We start from the raw sequence: 22,985 nt of genomic DNA, 5'->3' as shown, positions 1-22,985 counted from the left end.
ATGTAAAATTGGAAAATTAATAAAATATTATATTTTTTAAAAAAGAAAAACAATATTTTGGATGCACCGGTGAAAAAGAAAACCAGCACGGAGTATGTAACAAAAGTTAGAAAAGTTTTTAAAAGGAAGTTGAATGACGATAATATAAGCAAAGCCATTAATAATCTGGCCCATGCTTAGAATATCCCACAGCAGGATTAATGATTAATTTAAGACCGCAAACTTATTTATACCCCAAAATTGACATAGATCATTTGTATCTATCAAGAGAAAATGGCGGTTGTGGTTTGTTGCAAGTGAAGTAACGGAGAATGAAATTTTATGTAAATTGGGACCAGGTTTCTTGTTGCTAAGCAAGGGAGTCATTAAGTCATTTCTGCCCAATTTGACGGCCTTTTTGCGCCAGTTTTTAAGCAAATCACTGCAGTTGTTAAATAAATCACACGGTCGTTAAGTGAATTCAGCTTCCTCTATTCACCTTGCTTCTCGGAAACCTCTGGGAAAATGATAAATGGGCGATGCCATGATCCCAGGACCGTCATACATGCATGTTGGTTGCCAAGGGCCTGAATTTTGGCTGCGTGACCGCCTAATGCAAGGACTGGCCCTAAGTTGCTTTTTTCAAGGCTGTGTAGGTCTGAATGGTCACTGAACGAGGACTGCCTATACATGAAGGCAAGCAAAGAGAGGATGCTAATAAGGGTCTTGGACAGAGGTTCTCAAACTTGGCCACTTTAAGACTTGTAGACTTCAAGTCCCAGAATTCCCCAGCCAGGCATGCTGGCTCAGGAATTCTGGGACTTGAAGTCCATAAGTCTTAAAGTGGCCAAGTTTGAAAACCCCTGCTGTAGAGGGTCTACGGGTCGGCAGCCTTGCCTCTTTTATGACTTTGACTCCCAGAATTCCTCAGCTCAGCATGGAAACCTCTCCCTGTCCCCTCAGCATGCCTGGCTGGGGAATTCTGGGAGTTGAAGTCCAAATGTCTTAAAGTGGCCACGTTTGAAGGCCCCTGGTCTTGCAGGAAACCATTTTGAATGTGGCAAAATCAAAGTTGTCTCACAAATCCGCATAGCTACAAAAGCGAATGAAAAGAAAAACACCCAGAATAATTGACCTCCGCAGGGTCTACGGTTGAAAGGAACGGAAGGCAAAAGGCGAACAGGACTTAAATCTGGCAACGGTTTTAGGCTGGAGCCATCAGGAAGGAAACAGAAGGCTTAAACATTTGCCGTACAAAAAGTACTAGCAACAAATCCCATAAAAGGGTTTTAAAAAGTGAAACCGGAGCACATGTAGACCACACACGCAAAAAAATAAAAGTGAGCGTGTTCATTACCTAAATCAGCATTATAAGACATGGTTGTGCAGTTAAAATGATACGCCAAAACATACATGGCCCAGTATATGTCATAACCTGGCTTACAGAGTTAGAGGGTGGTGGTAATAATAATAATAATAATAATAATAATAATAATAATAATAATAATAATAATAATAATAGAAGTTGGCATGTTCACAATGTTGACAGAGTGCTTCAGAATGGCTGTGGAAAATTATTATGCTATTTATGAATCCAGACAGATCTATGCCTAGAACACAACTTGCCTCCTTGACCTACAGCTACAATTGAAACCCAAATTATATGTTGCTAAGCGAGACACTTGTTAAGTGAATTTTGCCCCATTTCACGTCCGTTCTTGCCAGTTATTAGGCGAAATCCGTGCAGCTGATTAGTTAGCAACACGGCTGTTAAGTGAATCTGGCACCTCCCTCTGTCAAAAAGGTCGCAAAAGGGGATCAGGTGTCCTTGGGACACTGCGACCGTCATAACTACGAGTCAGTTGCCAAGCATCCGAATTTTGATCCCGTCACCACGGGGATGCTGGAAATGTTGTAACTGTGAGAAACGGCTGTAAGTCACTTTTCAATGCCGTTGTAACCTTGAATGGTCACTAAACGAACTGGGCCAACCAGCCCGGTATAAGAGTGAAGGTGCTGACTTAGAAACTGGGTGATGGTGATTTCTAGTTCTCCCCGAGGCACACAGGATGACAGGGTGATTTTGGGCCAGTCATTCTCCCTTAGTCAAACCCACCTCAGGGGCCTTTTTTTTGTGAGGCAAACAGGAGGGGCGACAACAGGACGAGAAGCAACGGAGGGAAACTCATCGAGGAGAGAAGCAACCTGGAACTAAGGAGAAACTTCCTGACAGTCGGAACAATCAACCAGTGGAACAACCTGCCTCCAGAAGCTCTGAATGCTCCAACACTGGAAGTTTTTAAGAAGAGACTGGACAGCAAATTTGTCTGAAATGGTATTGGGTTTCCTGCCTGAGCAGGGGGTTGGACTAGATGACCTCCAAGGTCCCTTCCCACACTATCATCATCATCATTATTATTGATCATCGCACAGTCAGCCAGATGTTCAGACTGGATTTGGCCTTTTTGTCTACCTATCGAGGCCTTAGGCTGATGTGGATGTTTGATGGTATCACAGATCTCGTCGCAGGATGGAAGCAGTTCCTAGGAAGGCTGCCTTTTGCAATTGACTGATGGCCAATTTGTCAATGCCGATGATGGTGTCCAAGTGGTGCTCCAGTTGCTTTGGGATTGCACCCAAGGCGCCTATTTCTATTGGTGCCACCCTTGCTTGCCTTTGCCACAGTCTTTCTATTTCTATTTGTAGGTCTTTGTATTTTGTTATCTCCTTCAGTTCTTTCTCGTCTATTCTGCTGTCTCCAGGCACTGCCACGTCCACTATCCAGTCTTTTTTGTCTTTCTTATCGACAATTGTTAAGTCCAGGGTGTTATGTCGCAGGTGCTTGTCTGTGTGAATTCTGAAGTCCCAGAGCAGTTTAACTTTATCATTTTCTATGACTTTCTCTATTTTATTTATTTATTTATTTACTTAATTTATTATATTTTTTATACTGCCCTTCTCCCGAAGGACCCAGGGCGGTATACAGGGCAATAAATACAAAAACAGGATACAAAAGTTAAAAGCGATTAAATAAATGCCCAAGGTTAAAACAATAATTAAGATGTATTAAAACCCCAACCCTAACCCATCAGACCAGGTCAGACTGCTCAAATAGATACGTTATGATCCCACTAGTTCTTGCTTACGGGCAAATGATATTTCTTGCAGATTATTGTTGTTGTTATTTACATTCTGAGTTGTAGAAATAAAGGTGGGATCTAAGCCTAACAAAAGCATGTAAATAAAGGCTGGCTGAGTAAACTATTAAGAAAGGGGGGGGGAGGAAACACCACCTTATCCAACTTCTTTTTCTCCTTCAGAAACCTCAGCCAAGCCTGTTATCAAAGGTGGAAACGAAGGGGGAAAAATGGTTCTCTGGGAAGGAGCTTAGAAAATGCTTTTTTTGCGGAAACGTAACAAACAGGGCCTATTTGCCAACAGCTATTTTAAGATTCGGATGGAAAGCAAGGTGTCATTTCCTCCAGATAGGAAGTTAATTAAAACATTAACAACAAAAGCATTTTGGTTTTGGTTATTTAAACACCAAATCGAATGACCAGTCGAAAAGTCACTCAACTGGAAGAATTGTCTCCTGTTACTTACTCAGGGAATATTGAGCAAATACCTCTTGCAGCCTGAAGAGACAAAGAATTAGAGCAGCGGTCCTCAACCTTGGCCACTTTAAGGCTTGTGGACTTCAACTCCCAGAATTCCTGGCTGAGGAATTCTGGGAGTTTAAGTCCACAAGTCTTGAAGTGGTCAAGGTTGAGGACCCCTGAATTACAGTTGAGCTTATACAAGGACTTACAACAGTGACTATTCAAAGTTAAAACGGCAGTGAAAAAAAATGACTTATGACCATTTTTCACATTTATGACCGCTGCAGCATGGCCATGTGATCAAAATCCGGATGTTATTTGTAGCAATGCTGCAAAAATGTCTGTATTCAATGGCTATTTACTAAAATTACTAAGAAATGTACTAATCTAATATTATTGGAAGAAGAGAAAATCAAGGAAAGCCATTACGTGGAGTATGGAACTATAGAAATTAATTGTTTGTAAACATAAACACAGACAACATGCTGTTTACCAAATATTAATGATGGTTATGTTAAAAAAATAATAAAATATATTAAAAAAAAGAAATTCGGATATTTGGCAACTGGCATGTATTTATGATGGTCGCGGTGCCCCAGGGTCATGTGATCCCCTTTTGCGACCATCCGACAAGCAATGGGGAAGCAGATTTACTTAACGACTGTGGTATGAAAGGTCGCAAAATGGGACAATATTCATTTAACAACTGTCTTGCTTAGCAATGGAAATGTTGGGCTCCATTATAGTCATAAATTGGGGACTACTTTGTACTCCATTCTTCCTATACTGCAGGCCCATACAACCTGATGCTTGGAGGCTTCTTGTAATCTCTTACAACTTGCGATATAACCTACAAGCCTTGACCAAGAGTCACAACAGGTAATCCTTGGCGTACGACCAAAATTGGCAGCAAAATGTACTTTATTAAGCAAGGTAGTTGTTAACTGTTGTTGTTGTTAGCTGCGTTGTCGTGTCCGACCCATCGCGACCCTATGGACAATGTTCCTCCAGGCCTTCCTGTCCTCTACCATCTTCTGGAGTCCCTTTAAGCTCACGCCTCCTGCTTCAGTGACTCCATCCAGCCACCTCATTCTCCGTCGTCCCCTTCTTCTCTTGCCCTCAGCCTTTCCCAGCATGAGGCTCTTCTCCAGTGAGTCCTTCCTTGTCATTAGGTGGCCAAAGGATTTGAGTTTTAGCTTCAGGATCTGGCCCTTCTGAAGAGCAGTCAGGGTTGATCTCCTCTAGGACTGACCGGTTGGATCGCCTTGCAGTCCAAGGGACTCGCAGGAGTCTTCTCCAGCACCAGAGTTCAAAGGCCTCAATTCTTTGGCGCACAGCCTTTTTTATGGTCCAGTTGTTAACTGAGCCACACCCAATTTTCCAACCTTTTCCCCCCCATAGTCATGAAGCTTTCCCCAACGACTTTGCTGGTCTGAGACCACCTGGGAAGGTCCCAAATGGTGATCACGCAACCCAGGAGGTTGCAACTGTTGTATAAATCCACACCAGCTGCCAAGTGCCCTAATTTTGCTGTTGTGGGAATGCTGCGACAATCACAAATGTGAGGACCGGTCGCAAGTCAGTTTATTTTTTACTGCTGTTGTAACTCTGAATGGTTGTCAACAGAGCTGTAGCTGTTTTTCTCCTGATCTTCTTCAGTTTTGGGAATGCTCTCAAAGGCCAAACGTTGCTTGGAAACGTCTTACAAGGACTTACTGATGCTGTTCAGGATCTCCTCTCTGTAGGAGTAGCAGAACGCGGGGGCGGAGTTAAACGAGGGCTAAGACTAGAATCCCTACGTAGCCACAAATTCTGTGGACCCTTATCTAAATCCAAGCAAGGGCTAACCTTAAGTTAAGAAGATTGCTGCGCCTAAGCTGTTTAGTAATGAATCAGTTTAATTGGACCTTCTCATGTCTGGACCCATGTTTCACACCTCACAGTTCCCAAGTAGACTGCTTGCTTTAAGGTTGGGGAAGGGCCCACCTCAGGCCTTGAGGACACAACACTTCAGAAAAGGACTCGGCTCTCCTTTCCACATGCCCCTCGCTCGAGGGCAGTAGAGCCACCACTACTCCCTGGCATTGTGAGGCAACTGCCACAGGCACCTCACAACACGGCATCCTCAGGATGCCTTCACCGTCATGCAGGTAGAGAGTGGAGACAATTTCAGAGAGAGGAGACCTTTACAGGCTCCGATTCACGGCCTATCCTGGTTCACCACTGGAAGCAACTTTGGCTTTGTAGCCAACAGTAGGACGAGTCCTGCAAAATCTCAGACGGGCAGTGGAGTTTCCGTCTCTGCTTCGTTTCTGAGGTGGACAATAAGAAGAACCCGGATTTTGGGGAGAAGAAGGAAGCATGGGGAAATTACTGACGGAAAATCAGGATGCAAAAATCTATTCCTTACCTCCGGTCGTTTCTCTTCCTCCTGAACAGTTTTTTGGTGTGTGCGATTTCTGCTTCGTGTGGCAGTGGGTGACCACCCTGGGATAAAACAGGGGAGAAAAAAGATGGTTATCAGTTCAATGGGAAGAACCAGAGAATATTCATGATTATGGCAAGAAGCAGAGAAGGTGGCTGTCCCGGGCCTTCCAGGGTTCAGACCAACCACTCGTTTTAATTTTTTTCCTAAGAGTTTCTAGAGCAAAATAAGCTTATGATGATTAAAGTTAGAATCGCATGCTGTTCATACAAGCAAGCTTCACCATTGCAGTGCAGTGTGAAAAAAAGCTATTGCTTCAAAGCTTTAAGGACACAGCATACCATATGTGGGAGTCAAGCTCTTCTCCAAAGCCCCTGAAGGCAGGACAAGAAGCAACGGAGGGAAATTAACCAAGGAGAGAAGCAACCTGGAATACTAAGGAGAAACTTCCTGACAGTGAGGACAATTAACCAGTGGAACCACCTGCCTGCAGAAGCTGTGAATGCTCCAGCACTGGAAGTTTTTAAGAAGAGACTGGACATCCGTTTGTCTGAAATGGGATAGGTCAGGGGTAGGCAACCTTGGCTACTCGTAGACTGCAACTCCCAGAATTCCCCAGCCAGCATGGGGGAACTATGGCCCCTTCATGACTGGTGGACTTCAACTCCCAGAATTCCTGAGCCAGCATGGCTCAGCTTGGAGACTCTACCTTTCCCCTCAGCATGGCTGGCTCGGGAATTCTGGGAGTTGCAGTCCACCAGTCATAAAAGAGCCAAGGTTGCCTACCCCTGGTATAGGGCTTCCTGCCTGAGCAGTGGGTTGGACTAGATAACCTCCAAGGTCCTTTCCATCTTATTATTATTACTGTTGTTGTCGTCATCATTATCGTCATCATCATTATAATAATAAATGGAACGCATCCATGGCCCTTGCAAAGTATTCTGGGAATTGAAGTCCAAAGGAACTTAGATTGTGGATGTATGGATTAGCTTTTTCAAACTCTGGTATTCGTCCAAAACTACTGTGATAGGAAAATGCCTTCCATCTGTGGACAGTATCACCAGGTGTCAACTCTCCCAGGTAGACCAAACAGCAAACTTAATCAGATGAGATAATTCTCCTTTACGTAAGGCTAATGAACGGAATCTTGCAAATCTGAAGGTACAGATCTCTTTTTTTTACAAAGCCTGGTAAATTAGGGAGGATCCTTTCTCAAACTGTATCAAGTCTGATCTTATGGCAGGAGCTATCATTTACATTTCTGTAGACTGGCAGAAGCATCTGGAGAGTCACTTTGAGAACAAAATGTAGGACCAATAGGTTGTTTTTGTTGTTGTTTTCCAACTGACCTTTTATCAGCATAAGACAGTTCTGACTTGCCTTAGGGGCAATCTCAATGTTACTTGAGATATTTTAAGATGGTTTAATCCTGTAACAGACTGAGCACAATTGAACCCCTATATCGAATTCCACTAACTTATTTACGTAATATACTTTCTGCTGCATTTTCCAGTGTTAAATATCTTGGCGAGAGGCATATAATCAGAATAAAAGAGAAGGCAGGTAGGTAAAAAAGGCAAGGAAACAAGTTACAATAAATCAAAGCCTTCAATATAAAACAAAAGTGAAATTTGGATATTTAAAAGGCGAGAGTGGAACAGAAAGACATTCATGAGCACCATTCACACAATTGTGGCCTGGGTTAGACAGTACCTTCGCTAGGTACCATAACTTAATTTTAAAAGCCTCTCCGAGAGCATTTCAGAAACTGGGGCCATTCCTGCAAAGGATGTTTGCTTGCAATTAATACAAATGACAATTTGCAAGAGGCCTGCAAGTCAGGAGCCCCTGATAACGGCTTTCTACTTTGGCTCACTCATAAGGACCATCCCAGGTGAAGATACCAACTCCACGCGGCTCTTCGTGAAGAATAAAGGACTGTTGTCAAAACTGCAAAGGTTTGAACACCAAAGTAGGTGCTTCTTGAACAGTTCATGGTCAACATCTCGGGTCCTCATCCTAAACTTTCCAGAACTTGCCTCCTGTCTCCTAACATTTCTTTCTCAGAGGAAGATCTAAGATTCAACCTGGAAACGTGGAGGAATTTCCTGACAGTGAGAACAATCAACCAGTGGAACAACCTGCCTCCAGAAGTTGTGAGTGCTCCAACACTGGAGGTTTTGAAGAAGAGAATGGACAACAATTTGTCTGAAATGGTATATAGTATATAAAATGAGATCAAACCCCATCCCTTTCCTAGCACTGATGTTATCTAGTTTGGCAATGAACGTGCTCAAGCAGGAGACCCTATACCATTTCAGACAAATGGTGGTGGTAATAATAATAATAATGGTGATGATGATGATCATGTTGGAAGGGACCCTGGAGATCTTCTAGTCCAACCCCCTGCTCAGACAGGAAACCCTGTACCATTTCAGACAAATGGCTGTCCAGTCTCTTCTTAAAAGCTTCCAGTATTGGAGCATTCACAGCTTCTGGAGGCAAGGAGTTCCACTGGTGAATTGTTCTAACTGTCAGGAAGTTTCTCCTTAGTTCCAGGTTGCTTCTCTCCTTGGTGAGTTTCCATCCATTGCTTCTTCTCCGGCCTTCAGGGGCTTTGGAGAACAGTTTGACTGCCTCTTCTTTGGGGCAGCCCCTGAGATTTTGGAAGACTGCTATCATGTCACCCCTGGTCCTTCTTTACATTCAACTAAAAAAGGTAAAGTTTCCCCCACACATGCGTGCTAGTCGTTTCTGACTCCATCTCAGTTTCAAAGCCGAAGAGCCAGCGCTTGTCCGAGGACGTCTCCGTGGTCATGTGGCCGGCATGACTAGACGCCAAAGGCGCACGGAACGCTGTTACATTACCTGCCTCTAATTTTAAGGCCTGGGACTCAGAACTACCAAATGATTTTCAAATATGCCTCCTTTTTTTGCAAGAGAGAAGAAGAAATATGTCAAGTGCAAAGCAACACTTCCAAGAATAATCTGCTCTGGGTTTGCCCAGCTCTCTTGTCACCTGCCTGAAGGTGCCCACAAGGTGTGTGGTCAAAAAAAAAAAAAAGGTGTGATGCCCATTAAAAATCAGTACAGCCTCAATCACGTCAAAGGCAGCATCTAGACCAGGGGGTCTTCAACTTGGCCCTTTTATGACTTGTGGACTTCAACACCCAGAATTCCACGCATGCCTGGCTGAGGAATTCTGGGAGTTGAAGTCCACAAGTCATAAAAGGGCCAAGTTTGAAGACCCCTGGTCTAGAGCAATGTTTTTGAAACTTGGCCATTTCAACATGGCCCGGACTTCAACTCCCAGAATTCCCCAGCTGGGGGACTCCACACTATTTTAAACTTGCCAAGTTTGGAAAACGGTGGGGTGTTGTTGTTGTTGTTGTTTTCTGGACAGCATCCTATGGATGGCCCTGCATGACCTACCTCAACGGAAACCCCAACAGGACTTGGATTCAGCATTGGCTCAGATGCAAGGAAATGGTTTTTCCGGGAGCCACATTGATAAAAGGATCTCACCACTTTGTGAGACAGTGTGTGTGTGTGTGTGTGTGTTAATGTGTGGGCTGCCTGCGTGGGAGAAGATCTATTCAGCACCTGAGTATTACGGTTTCCCTGGAAACAAGAATGCGAGGAACACGGTTAAGTCCGAGACGAAGCTATTTTTTTTACTCCCGCTTTTGCAACTGGAGGCAGCTGTAGCAGTATTAGGAGACCTTTATTATCTTTCACACCCATGGCTTGCTCAAACAATCCCAGATAACGTTGGGGGGGGGGGGAATGTGATAATCTCCCTCTGACTCGTTCTTTGCCAGCCCTGCAAGGTAATCCAGATCAGGAAATGGACTCTGCTAGAAAAACACAGTGCTAGCACTCTGTGGATATCCCAAAATGATTTTTCAGGAGGCCACTTGTTTTTCTTTGAAGACGTTTCGCTTCTCCTCCAAGAAGCTTCTTCAGCTCTGACTGAGCAACGTGGTCCATGCAGTAGGATGCGGTGAGCCACGTGCGGATCTGTAGATTGGGGAAACGAAGCAACCGCTTCATAAATGCTTGGCACAACACAGGAGAACAAACCCACCAGGACAAGAGTCAGCCCTCCATCTGCATTTAAGAGACCAAAGGCCGCTCTTTCGAAGACAGCAAAGTCCACATTTTGGACAGAAGGACCGCTGGTTTGAAAGAGGGGTCAAAGAGGCCATCTAGGTCAACACTGAACAGCCCTCTCTCAACAGAGGGGGGAGGGACAGGACATCATCTATCTCCAGTCCACAACACCGTCCTTTCAGCAGCTCCAAGGAGGCTCCACACCCCTTTGCACCACTCAGGTGACCCTGAGGACACAGAGATAAGCCTCCAGGTGGCCTCAACAACTCTCTGAAAAGAAGGCAAACGACCAGCTGTCTGCAAGGTGTACACATCCTTCCATTCCCCACCATCTAGTCAGAGCTGAAGAAGCTTCTTGGAGGAAAACAGGAAAGTCCAGTTGCCTCGTGAAGAAGCATCTTTGGGATAACAATGACCCGGATGACTGAGAATCTACATGGACACTATGTTGATAGAGGCCAGGGGGTCTCTAAATTTGCCAGCTTTTAAGACGTAGACTTCAACTCCCAGAATTCCCCAGCCAGCATGCCTGGAAGTCCACTAATAATAATAATAATAATAATAATAATAATAATAATAATAATAATAATAATAATAATAATAATACTAATACTAATACTAATAATAATAATAATAATAATAATAATAATAATAATAATAATAATAATAATATAAAGTTGGAAGGGACCTTGGAGGTCATCTAGTCCAACCCCCTGCTCAGGCAGGAAACCCTATACCATTTCAGACAAACGGCTGTCCAGTCTCTTCTTAAAAACTTCCAGCGTTGGAGCATTCACCACTTCTGGAGGCAGGCTGTTCCACTGGTTAATTGTTCTAACTGTCAGGAAGTTTCTCCTTAGTTCTAGGTTGCTTCTCTCCTTGACTAGTTTCCATCCGTTGCTTCTTGTCCTACTTTCAGGTGCTTTGGAGAATAGCTTGACTCCCTCTTCTTTGGGGCAGCCCCTGAGATACTGGAACACTGCTATCATGTCACCCCTCGTCCTTCTCTTCATTAAACTACACATACCCAATTCCAGCAACCGTTCCCTATAAGACTTAAAGTGACCACATTTGGAGACCCTTGCTGTAGGCAATAACAGGATTTTCTCTCTATCTAAAACCCTAGATGCAGGGGTGGGCAACCTTGGCACTTTTATGACTGGTGGATGTCAACTCCCAGAATTCCTCAGCCAGCCACGCTGAGGGGAAAGGGAGAGGTTTCCAAGCTGAGCCACGCTGGCTCAGGAATTCTGGGAGTTGAAGTCCACCAGTCATAAAAGAGCCAAGGTTGCCTACCCCTGGCCTAGGGAATTAAGATGGTATCTGACCGAGCTTCGGATGGTTCTCTACATAATTCCAGCCCCAAAATTAGAGGTCTTCATTTTTGCCAGACATCGGAAAAATGTCATAGGCAAAGGTTACGGAGCCCCACTTGATGGAAAGTCTCCAAAGATCAGCTACAAAGTGGGTATTTTGTCTTCCCCAAAAGATTTGGCCCTCTGAACCCTCCAAAGATTAGCACCAAACTGTGTTTTTTAAAGACAGAAGGGAAAAGTATTAATAACAGAGGTTGCAATCAAAGTATCCCTATTTAAATTCCATTTACAGGTGACCCTCAACCCACGGCTGGTCGCTCAAAGTTCTGAGCTGCATTTACGGCACTTAGCAGCAACCTGTGGCCTCGTGACGGCATGTTACAAGGGCTTTAGTGCAAACTGGCATTTACTTCTGGATTTTGGCAAAACGGCCCCCTTGGTGAAGCAAAGGAAGGCTGGTGGACTGTCCTTCGCCTGAACTGAAGCCAGGAGGGACTGAAAGAAGAGGCTTCCAGGATACCCAGAATCCCCCAGCCCAGCGTCTTCCTTGTCCACCAGCCTTTCTTTGATGGTCTCCAGAAAATTTAGAACTTTGATAAAATGATTCGTTTGTTTTGTCTATTGCAGGGGTAGGCAACCTCGGCTCTTTTATGACTCATGGACTTCAACTCCCAGAATTCCTGAGTTAGCATGTCTCAGCTTGGAAACCTCTCCCTTTCCCCTCAGCATGGCTGGCTCAGGAATTCTGGGAGTTGAAGTCCACAAGTCATAAAGCGGCCTAGGTCTAGGCCAGGAGCAGGCAACCTTAGCTCTTTTATGACTCGTGGACTTCAGCTCCCAGAATTCCTGAGTCAGCATGTCTCAGACTTCTCCCTTTTCCCTCAGCATGGCTGGCTCAGGAATTCTGGGAGTTGAAGTCCACGAGTCACAAAAGAGCCGAGGTTGCCTACCCCTGGTCTATTGACTACATCTTTCAGTCACTGAATCCCAGGGACTCGTGAAAGGTTGCTATTTTAATTTATCCACGCTGGGCTGGGGAATTCTGGGGACTGAAGTCCACCTGTCTTAAAAGTTGCCACGGTTGAGAAACCCTGCTGTTCTATGGGATGTTACTGCCCCATCAAGGAGGGAGGCAACCTGGATTTAAGGAGAAACTTCCTGACAGTGAGGACAATCAACCAGTGGAACAGCTGGCCACCAGGAATCGTGGGCGCCCCATCACTGGAGATCTTGAAGAGGAGACTAGACCAGGGGTAGGCAACCTTGGCTCTTTTATGACGCGTGGACTTCAACTCCCAGAATTCCTCAGCCAGCCTGGCTCAGCTTGGAAACCTCTCCCTTTCCCCTCAGCGTGACTGGCTGAGGAATTCTGGGAGTTGAAGTCCACAAGTCGTAAAAGAGCCAAGCTTGCCTACCTTGGAGTAGACAATCCCCTGTCTGAGACGGTGTAGGTTCTCCTGCTTAAGCGGGGGGGCTGGACTAGAAGACCTCCAAGGTCCCTTCCAACTCTATTCTATAATAACCCTGATTAGTGAAGATGAGAATAACCCGCAGCCTACGCAGCTTCTGCTTCCCCTTATCCACCACCGGGCGCCAGGTAGACTGCTCTCCTCTCACAGGCTCCACGCAAAACCGCCGAGGCCGCCCGGCTGACTTTCGGAAGAGGCCCAAAAATAACTCACAAAAGAAAATCCTCTTTTGTTGGGAGAATCAAACCGGCCAATGCGCAAATCGGTCACGATCTGATCTAGGAAACTCACCAGCACTTTTCCCAAGTTACGGCTGCGCAAGGGAACAATGCTTTTTCACCCGTGGATGTGACGGTGATTGTTTTAGCTGATGTTATTTTAGTTCTGTTTGGGTTTATTGCTTATTTGTCTGCATTTCCCGTGAGGGAGGTCACGTTTAAAAACAAGACTTTTCAGCATCGCTGAGCCTAGCCGGGCTGCGAAAGAGATAAAAAAAGGGGGTGGGGTGAAGGAAACCCGGTCAGAAAAAGGAGTGGGTAGATTAAAACAAAATCAAAACAAAACAAAAAAAAAGCATTGAGCTGTTGAGGCTAAAATTACGGAAGGCGGCAAAGTCACAAATGCTTGGGAGTCATTTTGGAGGGGGAAACAGTCGCGAAAAACATCCGCCTAATTGTCAATATTTAGTAGGACGTGCTTGAAGAATAAAGCGAAGGTTGGGGACCCGGACAGCAGGTTTAAAACATGGGTGCAGCATCCATGTGGGTCACGTATGACCACACGCAACCCTCCCACCCGGCCTCAGATAAGCCAAGTCAAGAAGGAAGACAGATTCCCTAAACCACCACTAAACCACCATGGCAAAAAAAGGGCATAAAATCAGGCAGGGCTCTCTTAACGGCCGCCTCACTTAGTACAGGCAGTCCTCAACTTACGACCACAAGGGGGAAAAGGATTTCCATTCCAGGTGATACTCGACTTACAAAGGGTTTATTTAATGACCGTCCGAAGTTACTGCGGCAAGGGAAAAAAGGGACTTGCAACCATTTTTCACACTTATAACCGCTGCCGCATCCCCACGGCCCCGCAATCAAAATCCAGACGCGTGGCCACTGATTCACGATGGTCGCCGTGTCCCGGGGGGGTCCCGTGATCCCCTTTTGCGACCTTCTGACAAGCGAAGTCAACGGGGAAGCTGGATTCACTTAGCGACTGTGTTCCTAGCAACTGCAGTGCTGCACTTAACAACTGTGGCCAAAAAGGGGTCATAAAACGGGGCAAAATTCACTTTGCAATTGTCTCAGCAATAGAAATTTTGCTCAGTTGTGGTCGTTAAGTCGAGGAGTACTTGTGCCTTCGTGCGACTGGGTATAAACCCTGCAAGGCTTCCTTCCCTTAGCTATCGATGGCTTCCCGTATGGAGGAATAAGTTTATAAGTTTATACGTTTATTATATTTGTATACAGCCCTTCTCCCGAAGGACTCAGGGCGGTGAACAGGGCATATATAAAAATACAAATTACAAAAACTAAAAAGAGAATTAAATATGACTGGGAGCATCCTGTCACACGGCATCACCGTCTGCTTTGGAAGCATCCCTGCTTCGGACAGGAAGGCGGTGCAGAGAGTGGTGAGGACGGCAGAAAAGATCCTTGGCAGTTCCCTCCCTCCCCTCCAGGACAGGGCTATAAATGTTGTGTGAGCAGGGTCCGCAGGATTGTCTGGGATGCTACACACCCTCTTCACAACCTGTTTTCCTTGTTCCCTTCTGGGAAGAGGGGGCTCCATGGTATCCGAAGCAGAACAGATTCAGTCACAGTTTCGTTCCATACAGCATTAACCTTGTGAACTCTCAGGCTTCCACCTTCCGTTATGTATTCAAGGTGGGCGGTGACTAATATTTATATGTCACTTACATGTAAGGGTGTAGTACTATACATATGTTGTATATAGTATGCTTAAATGTGTGTAAGTGTACACCTTGAGAGCAAGCAACTCAATTTAATTTTTAATGTGCCATTATCTGTCTAACTTATTCTATCTCTCTCTCTGCAACCATCCATCCTATCTAATCTATCTATCTATCTATCTCTCCATCCATCCATCCATCCATCCTGTCTAATCTATATCTATTTCTCTCTCTCCATCCATCCATCCATCCTATGTATCCTATCTATCCTATCTATCTTATCTATCTTATCTATCTATCTATCTATCTATCTATCTATCTATCTATCTATCTATCTTTCTACCTATTTTTCTCTCTCCATCCATCCATCCATGATATCTATCTAATCAATCTGTCTTTCTATTTCTCTCTATATATATCCATCCTATCTATCTATCTATCTATCTATCTATCTATCTATCTATCTATCTATCTATCTATCTCTATATATCCATCCTATCTATCTATCTATCTATCTATCTATCTATATCCATCCTATCTATCTATCTATCTATCTATCTATCTATCTATCTATCTATCTATCAATCATCTATCTATCTATCTAATCTATCTTTCTATTTTTCTCTCTCCATCCATCCATCCTATCTAATCTGTCTATCTGTCTGTCTGTCTGTCTGTCTGTCTATCTGTCTATCTATCTATCTATCTATCTATCTATCTATCTATCTATCTATCTATCTATTTCTATATATATATTCATCCATCCATCCTATCTAATCTATCCATTCTATCATCTATCTTTCTATTTTTCTCTCTCCATCCATCCATCCTATCTAATCTGTCTGTCTGTCTATCTGTCTATCTATCTATCTATCTATCTATCTATCTATCTATCTATCTATCTATCAATATCCATCCATCCTATCTATCTAATTATCCATTCTATCCATCCATCCATCCTATCTACCTAATCCATCCTATCTATCTAATCCACCCTATCTCTCTATATATCCATCCTATCTATCTATCTATCTGTCTGTCTGTCTGTCTGTCTGTCTGTCTATTTCTCTATACTGTATATATATATCCATCCATCCAATCTAATCTATTCTATCTATCTATCTATCTATCTATCTATCTATCTATCTATCTATCTATCTATCTATCTATCTATCCATCCTATCCATCTATCCATCCTACCTACCTACCTATCTTATCTATCTATCCATTCTATCTACTATCTATCCATCCTATCCATCCATCCATCCCCCCCCTCTCTCCTACCAGCTCCAGAAAGCTGGAAGTTGACAGAAATTCTCTCAGCCTAGGAAGGGGGGAAGGGGGGGAGAGGGCCACGGTCCAAGGACTGGATGGCCAGCCACGTTCTCTTTCTCCTCCAAGAGTGGGCTTTACAAGGCCCGAATTCCTGAGGAGAGGCCGAGTGGGCTCTATTTGTCCCAGATGCCCGTTTCCCTTCCCCTCTGGAAGTGGCATTTCCCAGAGGGATCCAGTTTGCTACGCTCTGCTTTGTGTTTTTATTGATGGGATGGCTCTGGGGGGGGGGGCAAAGCGGGCAGACAGGAAAGGAATCGGCGTATTTGCTCTCGTGACTCCAGGAATAAGAGGAAGCGGGAGCATTCTCCCAAAAAAGGAATCGGAGAAGAAAAAGGACGAGATTAGAAAGGGACAAGAAGCAGGGAATTAGTTGGGCCGCAAGGTGTTTCACTTTTTACAGGTAGTTTTGACTTATGACCAAAATCACACCCAAGTGAAACATTTATTAAGTTTTTTTTAAAAAAAATCCCATTTATATCCCGCCCTTCTCCGAAGACTCAGGGCGGCTTACAATCTAAGAAGCACAAATCAATGTGCTTAGCAATAGTGAACTTTGTCCCATTTTTACGACCTTTTGTGCTGCAGCCGTTAAGTGAATCACTGCTGTTGTTAAGTTAGCGACATGGTTGTTAAGTGGCTTCCCCGTTGAGCTTGCTTGTCAGGAGGTCGCCAAAGGCAATCACGTGACCCCGGGACGCTGCGACTGTCATAAATACGAGTCCGTGGCCAAGCGTCTGAATTTTTGATCCCATGACTATAGGGGTGCAGCAATAGTCGTAAGTGTGAAGAATGGTCCTAAGTCACTATTTTTCACTAAATGAACGGCTGTAAGTTGAGGACCAGCTGTATTTATTTCTAGAAGCGGTTCTCGGCTTGCCATTGTTCATTTAGCAACCATTTGAAATGGCCGAAATGAGTAAAAACTGCAATTTGCACTCACAACCATCCCTGCATCCCAACGGTCACGAGATCAAAACGTGCTTGGAAACTGGCAGGTATTTATGTCGGTTGTCCCGGGCAGGTCACGTGATCACCGTCACAACATTAATGGTGGAAAGTGGACCTCACAATTCACTTAACTGCTGTGTGGCCAAAACGGCCTACCTCACCTAGCAACGGAAATTCTGGTGCCAAGTGTGGCCGTAAAGCGAGGACTATGTGTATCTATTAGCAGAAAAGGGATCGAAGTCCTATGTGCGGTCGGGAGGATCCCTGCTTCTTCTCACCTCTGACTTTCCTTTGATCATCGCCATCATACCAAGCGATCATCATCTGTGGCCTTCCCAGGCAGCTCCAGCAAGCGCAGGCAATGGGCCAAGTTGTGTTCTCTTAACAACTGCCTGCTTCCCTTAACAACTGCAGTGATTTTTCTTCACAATCCTGATTTTTTTAAAAAATGATCCCAAGATATGGCAGGACACTTAACAGCTAAGCAAAGCTGCCACAAATTTTGTGATCATGATTTGAGGACTGCCTGCGTTGTCTTTACTCTTTTTATCCGTTTTTTTTTTAAAATCATGCTTAATTATTCCTTTAGCCCAGGGGTCTTCAAACTTGGCCCTTTTATGACTGGGTGGACTTCCAGAATTCTGCGTGCCTGGCTGAGGAATTCTGGGAGTTGAAGTCCACCAGTCATGAAAGGGCCCAGTTTGAAGAGCTCTGCTTTAACCCCAAATCTATGTTTCACGCAAAATTGAGAAGTTGTTGTTGTTAGTTGCGAAGCTGTGTCCAACCCATCGTGACCCCATGGACAACGTTCCTCCAGGCCTTCCTGTCCTCTACCATCTTCTGGAGTCCATTTAAGCTCACGCCTCCTGCTTCAGTGACTCCATCCAGCCACCTCGTTCTCTGTCGTCCCCTTCTTCTCTCGCCCTCAACCTTTCCCAGCATGAGGCTCTTCTCCAGTGAGTCCTTCCTTCTCATGAGGTGGCCAAAGGATTTGAGTTTTAGCTTCAGGATCTGGCCTTCCAAAGAGCAGTCAGGGTTGATCTCCTCTAGGACCGACCGGTTTGATCGCCTTGCAGTCCAAGGGACTCGCAGGAGTCTTCTCCAGCACCAGAGTTCAAAGGCTTCAATTCTTTGGCGCTCAGCCTTTCTTATGATCCAGCTTTCACTGCCCTACATTGCAACTGGGAAGACCATCGCCTTGACTATACGCACTTTTGTTGACAGGAAAATTGAGAAGACAGAATGCTAATTTTGGCTCTACATTTGCGTTTACAGGACCCCGGTGAGAATGAATGGGATGGAGACTGCCAATTAGCGTTCATATCAAAAGAGCTACAGAAATCTGATTTATTTCATTGTAACTTTCTCCCTCTTTCCCCCTGCCATTTTAAAAACAAACAAATAAAAGGTATCAACGGCAGGGAATCCAGAAGGAAACCTTCCTAAATAAATCAAACTCAACGTTAGGCCAATGAAAACTAAACACGCTAGGATAGATCAAGACCGCAGGGAAAAGATACTCCTCGTCTTACAAACGTTCGTTTAGTCACCGTTCGCTGAAAAAAGAGACTCAGTTATGGACACAGGCCGAGGACTCCTTGCCGCTGGGAAATGGAAGTTTAAATTCTTGCGTGCTTTTAAATGGGGCGATTCCCACCCACCCACCCACTCTCACTACCATCCATCCTTTCCCCCACTGGGTCCCCTCTAGCTTTCTTCAGACCACAACTCAATCCAAATAAATAAACTCTTGGAATCTAGGAAATTCAATTTGGCCAAACCGGGGCAGAGAGAACGCGTTTCAAATTCGTCCCCCATCCCGATTCAGCCACGCAACTTCAGACTGCGTGGCCAAGTGTTTTGTGCTCTAAGCTGCGGGCGCATGAGGATTAAGGCGGTTTTTGTTCCGCAGCGGTTTCGAGAGCCGTGTTGTTGTTTCCCCACCCCCACCCCAGGGTCTAAGCAAATAGTAAGGTATTTGGCTGGACACACGGCTGTTTCCCTGGGTGGCCTGCAGTAAAGAGCACTCGAGGAACCAGCCAGGAATCACAAACCCAGCTGGTGTGTTTTACAAAAGAGCTGCAACAGTGGGCAAATTAAAACGAGACGGCTATATTCCTTAGCCTAGCGATTTGCAGATCCACTGAGAACAAGACTCGGACTTCCCAGCCACTCAGGCTCTGCTCCCTGTGGATTCTTTTCCTCCTTATGTAAAAGGCCAGCTGCCTAGGCCAGGGCTAGGCCACCTTGGCTCTTTTATGGACTTCAACTCCCAGAATTCCTGAGCCAGCAGGGGGGAACTATGCCCCTTCATGACTGGTGGACTTCAACTCCCAGAAGTCCTGAGCCAGCATGGCTCAGCTTGGAAACCTCTCCCTTTTCCCTCAGCATGGCTGGCTCAGGAATTCTGGGAGTTGAAGTCCACCAGTCATGAAGGGGCCATAGTTCCCCCATGCTGGCTCAGGAATTCTGGGAGTTGAAGTCCACCAGTCATGAAGGGGCCATAGTTCCCCCCTGCTGCCTCAGGAATTCTGGGAGTTGAAGTCCACCAGTCATGAAGAGGCCATAGTTCCCCCATGCTGGCTCAGGAATTCTGGGAGTTGAAGTCCACCAGTCATGAAGGGGCCATAGTTCCCCCCTGCTGGCTCAGGAATTCTGGGAGTTGAAGTCCACAAGTCATGAAGGGGCCATAGTTCCCCCCTGCTGGCTCAGGAATTCTGGGAGTTGAAGTCCACCAGTCATGAAGGGGCCATAGTTCCCCCCTGCTGGCTCAGGAATTCTGGGAGTTGAAGTCTACCAGTCATGAAGGGGCGATAGTTCCCCCATGCTGGCTCAGGAATTCTGGGAGTTGAAGTCCACCAGTCATGAAGAGGCCATAGTTCCCCCATGCTGGCTCAGGAATTCTGGGAGTTGAAGTCCACCAGTCATGAAGGGGCCATAGTTCCCCCCTGCTGCCTCAGGAATTCTGGGAGTTGAAGTCCACCAGTCATGAAGAGGCCATAGTTCCCCCATGCTGGCTCAGGAATTCTGGGAGTTGAAGTCCACCAGTCATGAAGGGGCCATAGTTCCCCCCTGCTGGCTCAGGAATTCTGGGAGTTGAAGTCCACAAGTCATGAAGGGGCCATAGTTCCCCCCTGCTGGCTCAGGAATTCTGGGAGTTGAAGTCCACCAGTCATGAAGGGGCCATAGTTCCCCCCTGCTGGCTCAGGAATTCTGGGAGTTGAAGTCTACCAGTCATGAAGGGGCGATAGTTCCCCCATGCTGGCTCAGGAATTCTGGGAGTTGAAGTCCACCAGTCATGAAGGGGCCATAGTTCCCCCCTGCTGGCTCAGGAATTCTGGGAGTTGAAGTCCACCAGTCATGAAGGGGCCATAGTTCCCCCCTGCTGGCTCAGGAATTCTGGGAGTTGAAGTCCACCAGTCATGAAGGGGCCATAGTTCCCCCATGCTGGCTCAGGAATTCTGGGAGTTGAAGTCTACCAGTCATGAAGGGGCGATAGTTCCCCCATGCTGGCTCAGGAATTCTGGGAGTTGAAGTCCACCAGTCATGAAGAGGCCATAGTTCCCCCATGCTGGCTCAGGAATTCTGGGAGTTGAAGTCCACCAGTCATGAAGGGGCCATAGTTCCCCCCTGCTGCCTCAGGAATTCTGGGAGTTGAAGTCCACCAGTCATGAAGAGGCCATAGTTCCCCCATGCTGGCTCAGGAATTCTGGGAGTTGAAGTCCACCAGTCATGAAGGGGCCATAGTTCCCCCCTGCTGGCTCAGGAATTCTGGGAGTTGAAGTCCACAAGTCATGAAGGGGCCATAGTTCCCCCCTGCTGGCTCAGGAATTCTGGGAGTTGAAGTCCACCAGTCATGAAGGGGCCATAGTTCCCCCCTGCTGGCTCAGGAATTCTGGGAGTTGAAGTCTACCAGTCATGAAGGGGCGATAGTTCCCCCATGCTGGCTCAGGAATTCTGGGAGTTGAAGTCCACCAGTCATGAAGGGGCCATAGTTCCCCCCTGCTGGCTCAGGAATTCTGGGAGTTGAAGTCCACCAGTCATGAAGGGGCCATAGTTCCCCCCTGCTGGCTCAGGAATTCTGGGAGTTGAAGTCCACCAGTCATGAAGGGGCCATAGTTCCCCCATGCTGGCTCAGGAATTCTGGGAGTTGAGGTCCACCAGTCATGAAGGGGCGATAGTTCCCCCATGCTGGCTCAGGAATTCTGGGAGTTGAAGTCCACCAGTCATAAAAGGGCCAAGGTTGCCTACCCCCTGGCCTAGGGCCTAAGAGGTCCTCGGATGCTCTGCGCATGCGATCAAGGGATTTTTATCTGTTCCTTGGTGCTCCCTGAGCTTGATGGCTTGCTTCCATACATTTCACTACCCCACTCAAACACAGAGCATAGAATAACAGAGTTGGAAGGGACCTTGGAGATCATCTAGTCCAACCCCTTGCTCAGGCAGGAAGCCCTATACCTTTCTGGACAAATAGCTGTCCATTCTCTTCTTGAAAACCTCCACTGATGGAACACCTATAACCTCTGGAGGCAACTTCTGTTCCGCTGGTTGATTGTCCTCAATTGTCCTTGGAGGTCATCTAGTCCAACCCCCTGCTCAGGCAGGAAACCCTATACCATTTCAGGCAAACGGCTGTCCAGTCTCTTCTTAAAAACTTCCAGTGTTGGAGCATTCACAGCTTCTGGAGGCAGGGAGTTCCACTGGTTAATTGTCCTCACTGTCAGGAAGTTTCTCCTTAGTTCTAAGCTGCTTCTCTCCTTGACTAGTTTCCATCCGTTGCTTCTTCTCCTGCCTTCAGGCGCTTTGGAGAATAGCTTGACTGCCTCTTCTTTGGGGCAGCCCCTGAGATACTGGAAGACTGCTATTATGTCCCCCCTCGTCCTTCTCTTCCTTAAACTAGGTTCTCTGTGAGGACTTCTCAAATATTGGAAGGGTGCTCTCCTATCAGCCCCTAGTTAACCAAGAGAAGGACTCTCTGAGCTAAGGGGCTGCCTTACTGCCCCTTTGGCTGTCTGGCTGGAGGCCCATCCGCTGCCAGCTGCTAAATTAAGTGGGAAGGTCAAAACAATCAGCTCTGCTTCCTTGTGAAAAGTGGGCCTATATGATTTTTCCCCTTAGCCAGGAAGGAACAAAGAGCCCTCAACTTACAAGTTTGTCTTGTGACCGTTCAAAGTTTCAGTGGCCCTGGGAAAAAGTGACTTCTGACCGTTTGTCACCCTTACGACCATTGCAGCATCCCCGTGGCCACGTGAGGAAAGCTCAAACGGTTGGCGACGGACTCATATTTATGACGGTCGCAGTGCCCCGAGGACGTGGGATCCCCTTTGGCGACCTTCTGACAAGCCAAGTCAGTGGGGAAGCCGGCTTCACTTACTAACCGGGTTAAAAGTCTATGGGGATTCTCGGTCATCCAACTCACGGTTGTCCCAAAGAGGCTTTTTTCAAAAGGCAACTGGACTTCTTTGTTTTTCTTTGAAGACGTTTCGCTTCTCATCTGAGAAGCTTCTTCAGCTCTGACTGGAATAGTGGGCAATGGAAGGATTTATACACCTCGCAGACAGCTGGTCGTTTGCCTTCTTTTAGAGCAGGGGTCTTCAAACTTGGCCCTTTTATGACTGGTGGACTTCAACTCCCAGAATTCCTCAGCCAGCATGCACGCTGGCTGAGGAATTCTGGGAGTTGAAGTCCACCAGTCATAAAAGGGCCAAGTTTGAAGACCCCTCCCAGAATTCCTCAGCCTGACACGCTGGCTGAGGAATTCTGGGAGTTGAAGTGCACCAGTCATAAAAGGGCCAAGTTTGAAGACCCCTCCCGGAATTCCTCAGCCTGACACGCTGGCTGAGGAATTCTGGGAGTTGAAGTGCACCAGTCATAAAAGGGCCAAGTTTGAAG

General features: G+C 46.1%; 1 protein-coding gene across 2 annotated transcripts in view; it reads right to left on the bottom strand.

Annotated features, from left to right (window-relative positions):
- The window catches only part of CTIF (cap binding complex dependent translation initiation factor), a 167,581-nt gene that overhangs the window by 71,805 nt on the left and 72,791 nt on the right, over positions 1–22,985 (bottom strand). For both annotated transcript variants that reach the window (XM_083354847.1, XM_083354848.1), the window contains exon 7: positions 5,989–6,065. In XM_083354847.1, coding sequence (XP_083210973.1) covers positions 5,989–6,065 — 77 coding nt within the window. The remainder of the gene's footprint in view (positions 1–5,988; positions 6,066–22,985) is intronic.

Source organism: Vipera ursinii (genome assembly GCF_947247035.1).
Source record: "Vipera ursinii genome assembly, chromosome: 2".
Lineage (NCBI taxonomy): Eukaryota > Metazoa > Chordata > Lepidosauria > Squamata > Viperidae > Vipera > Vipera ursinii.
This window is presented reverse-complemented; position numbering and strand designations above follow the sequence as displayed.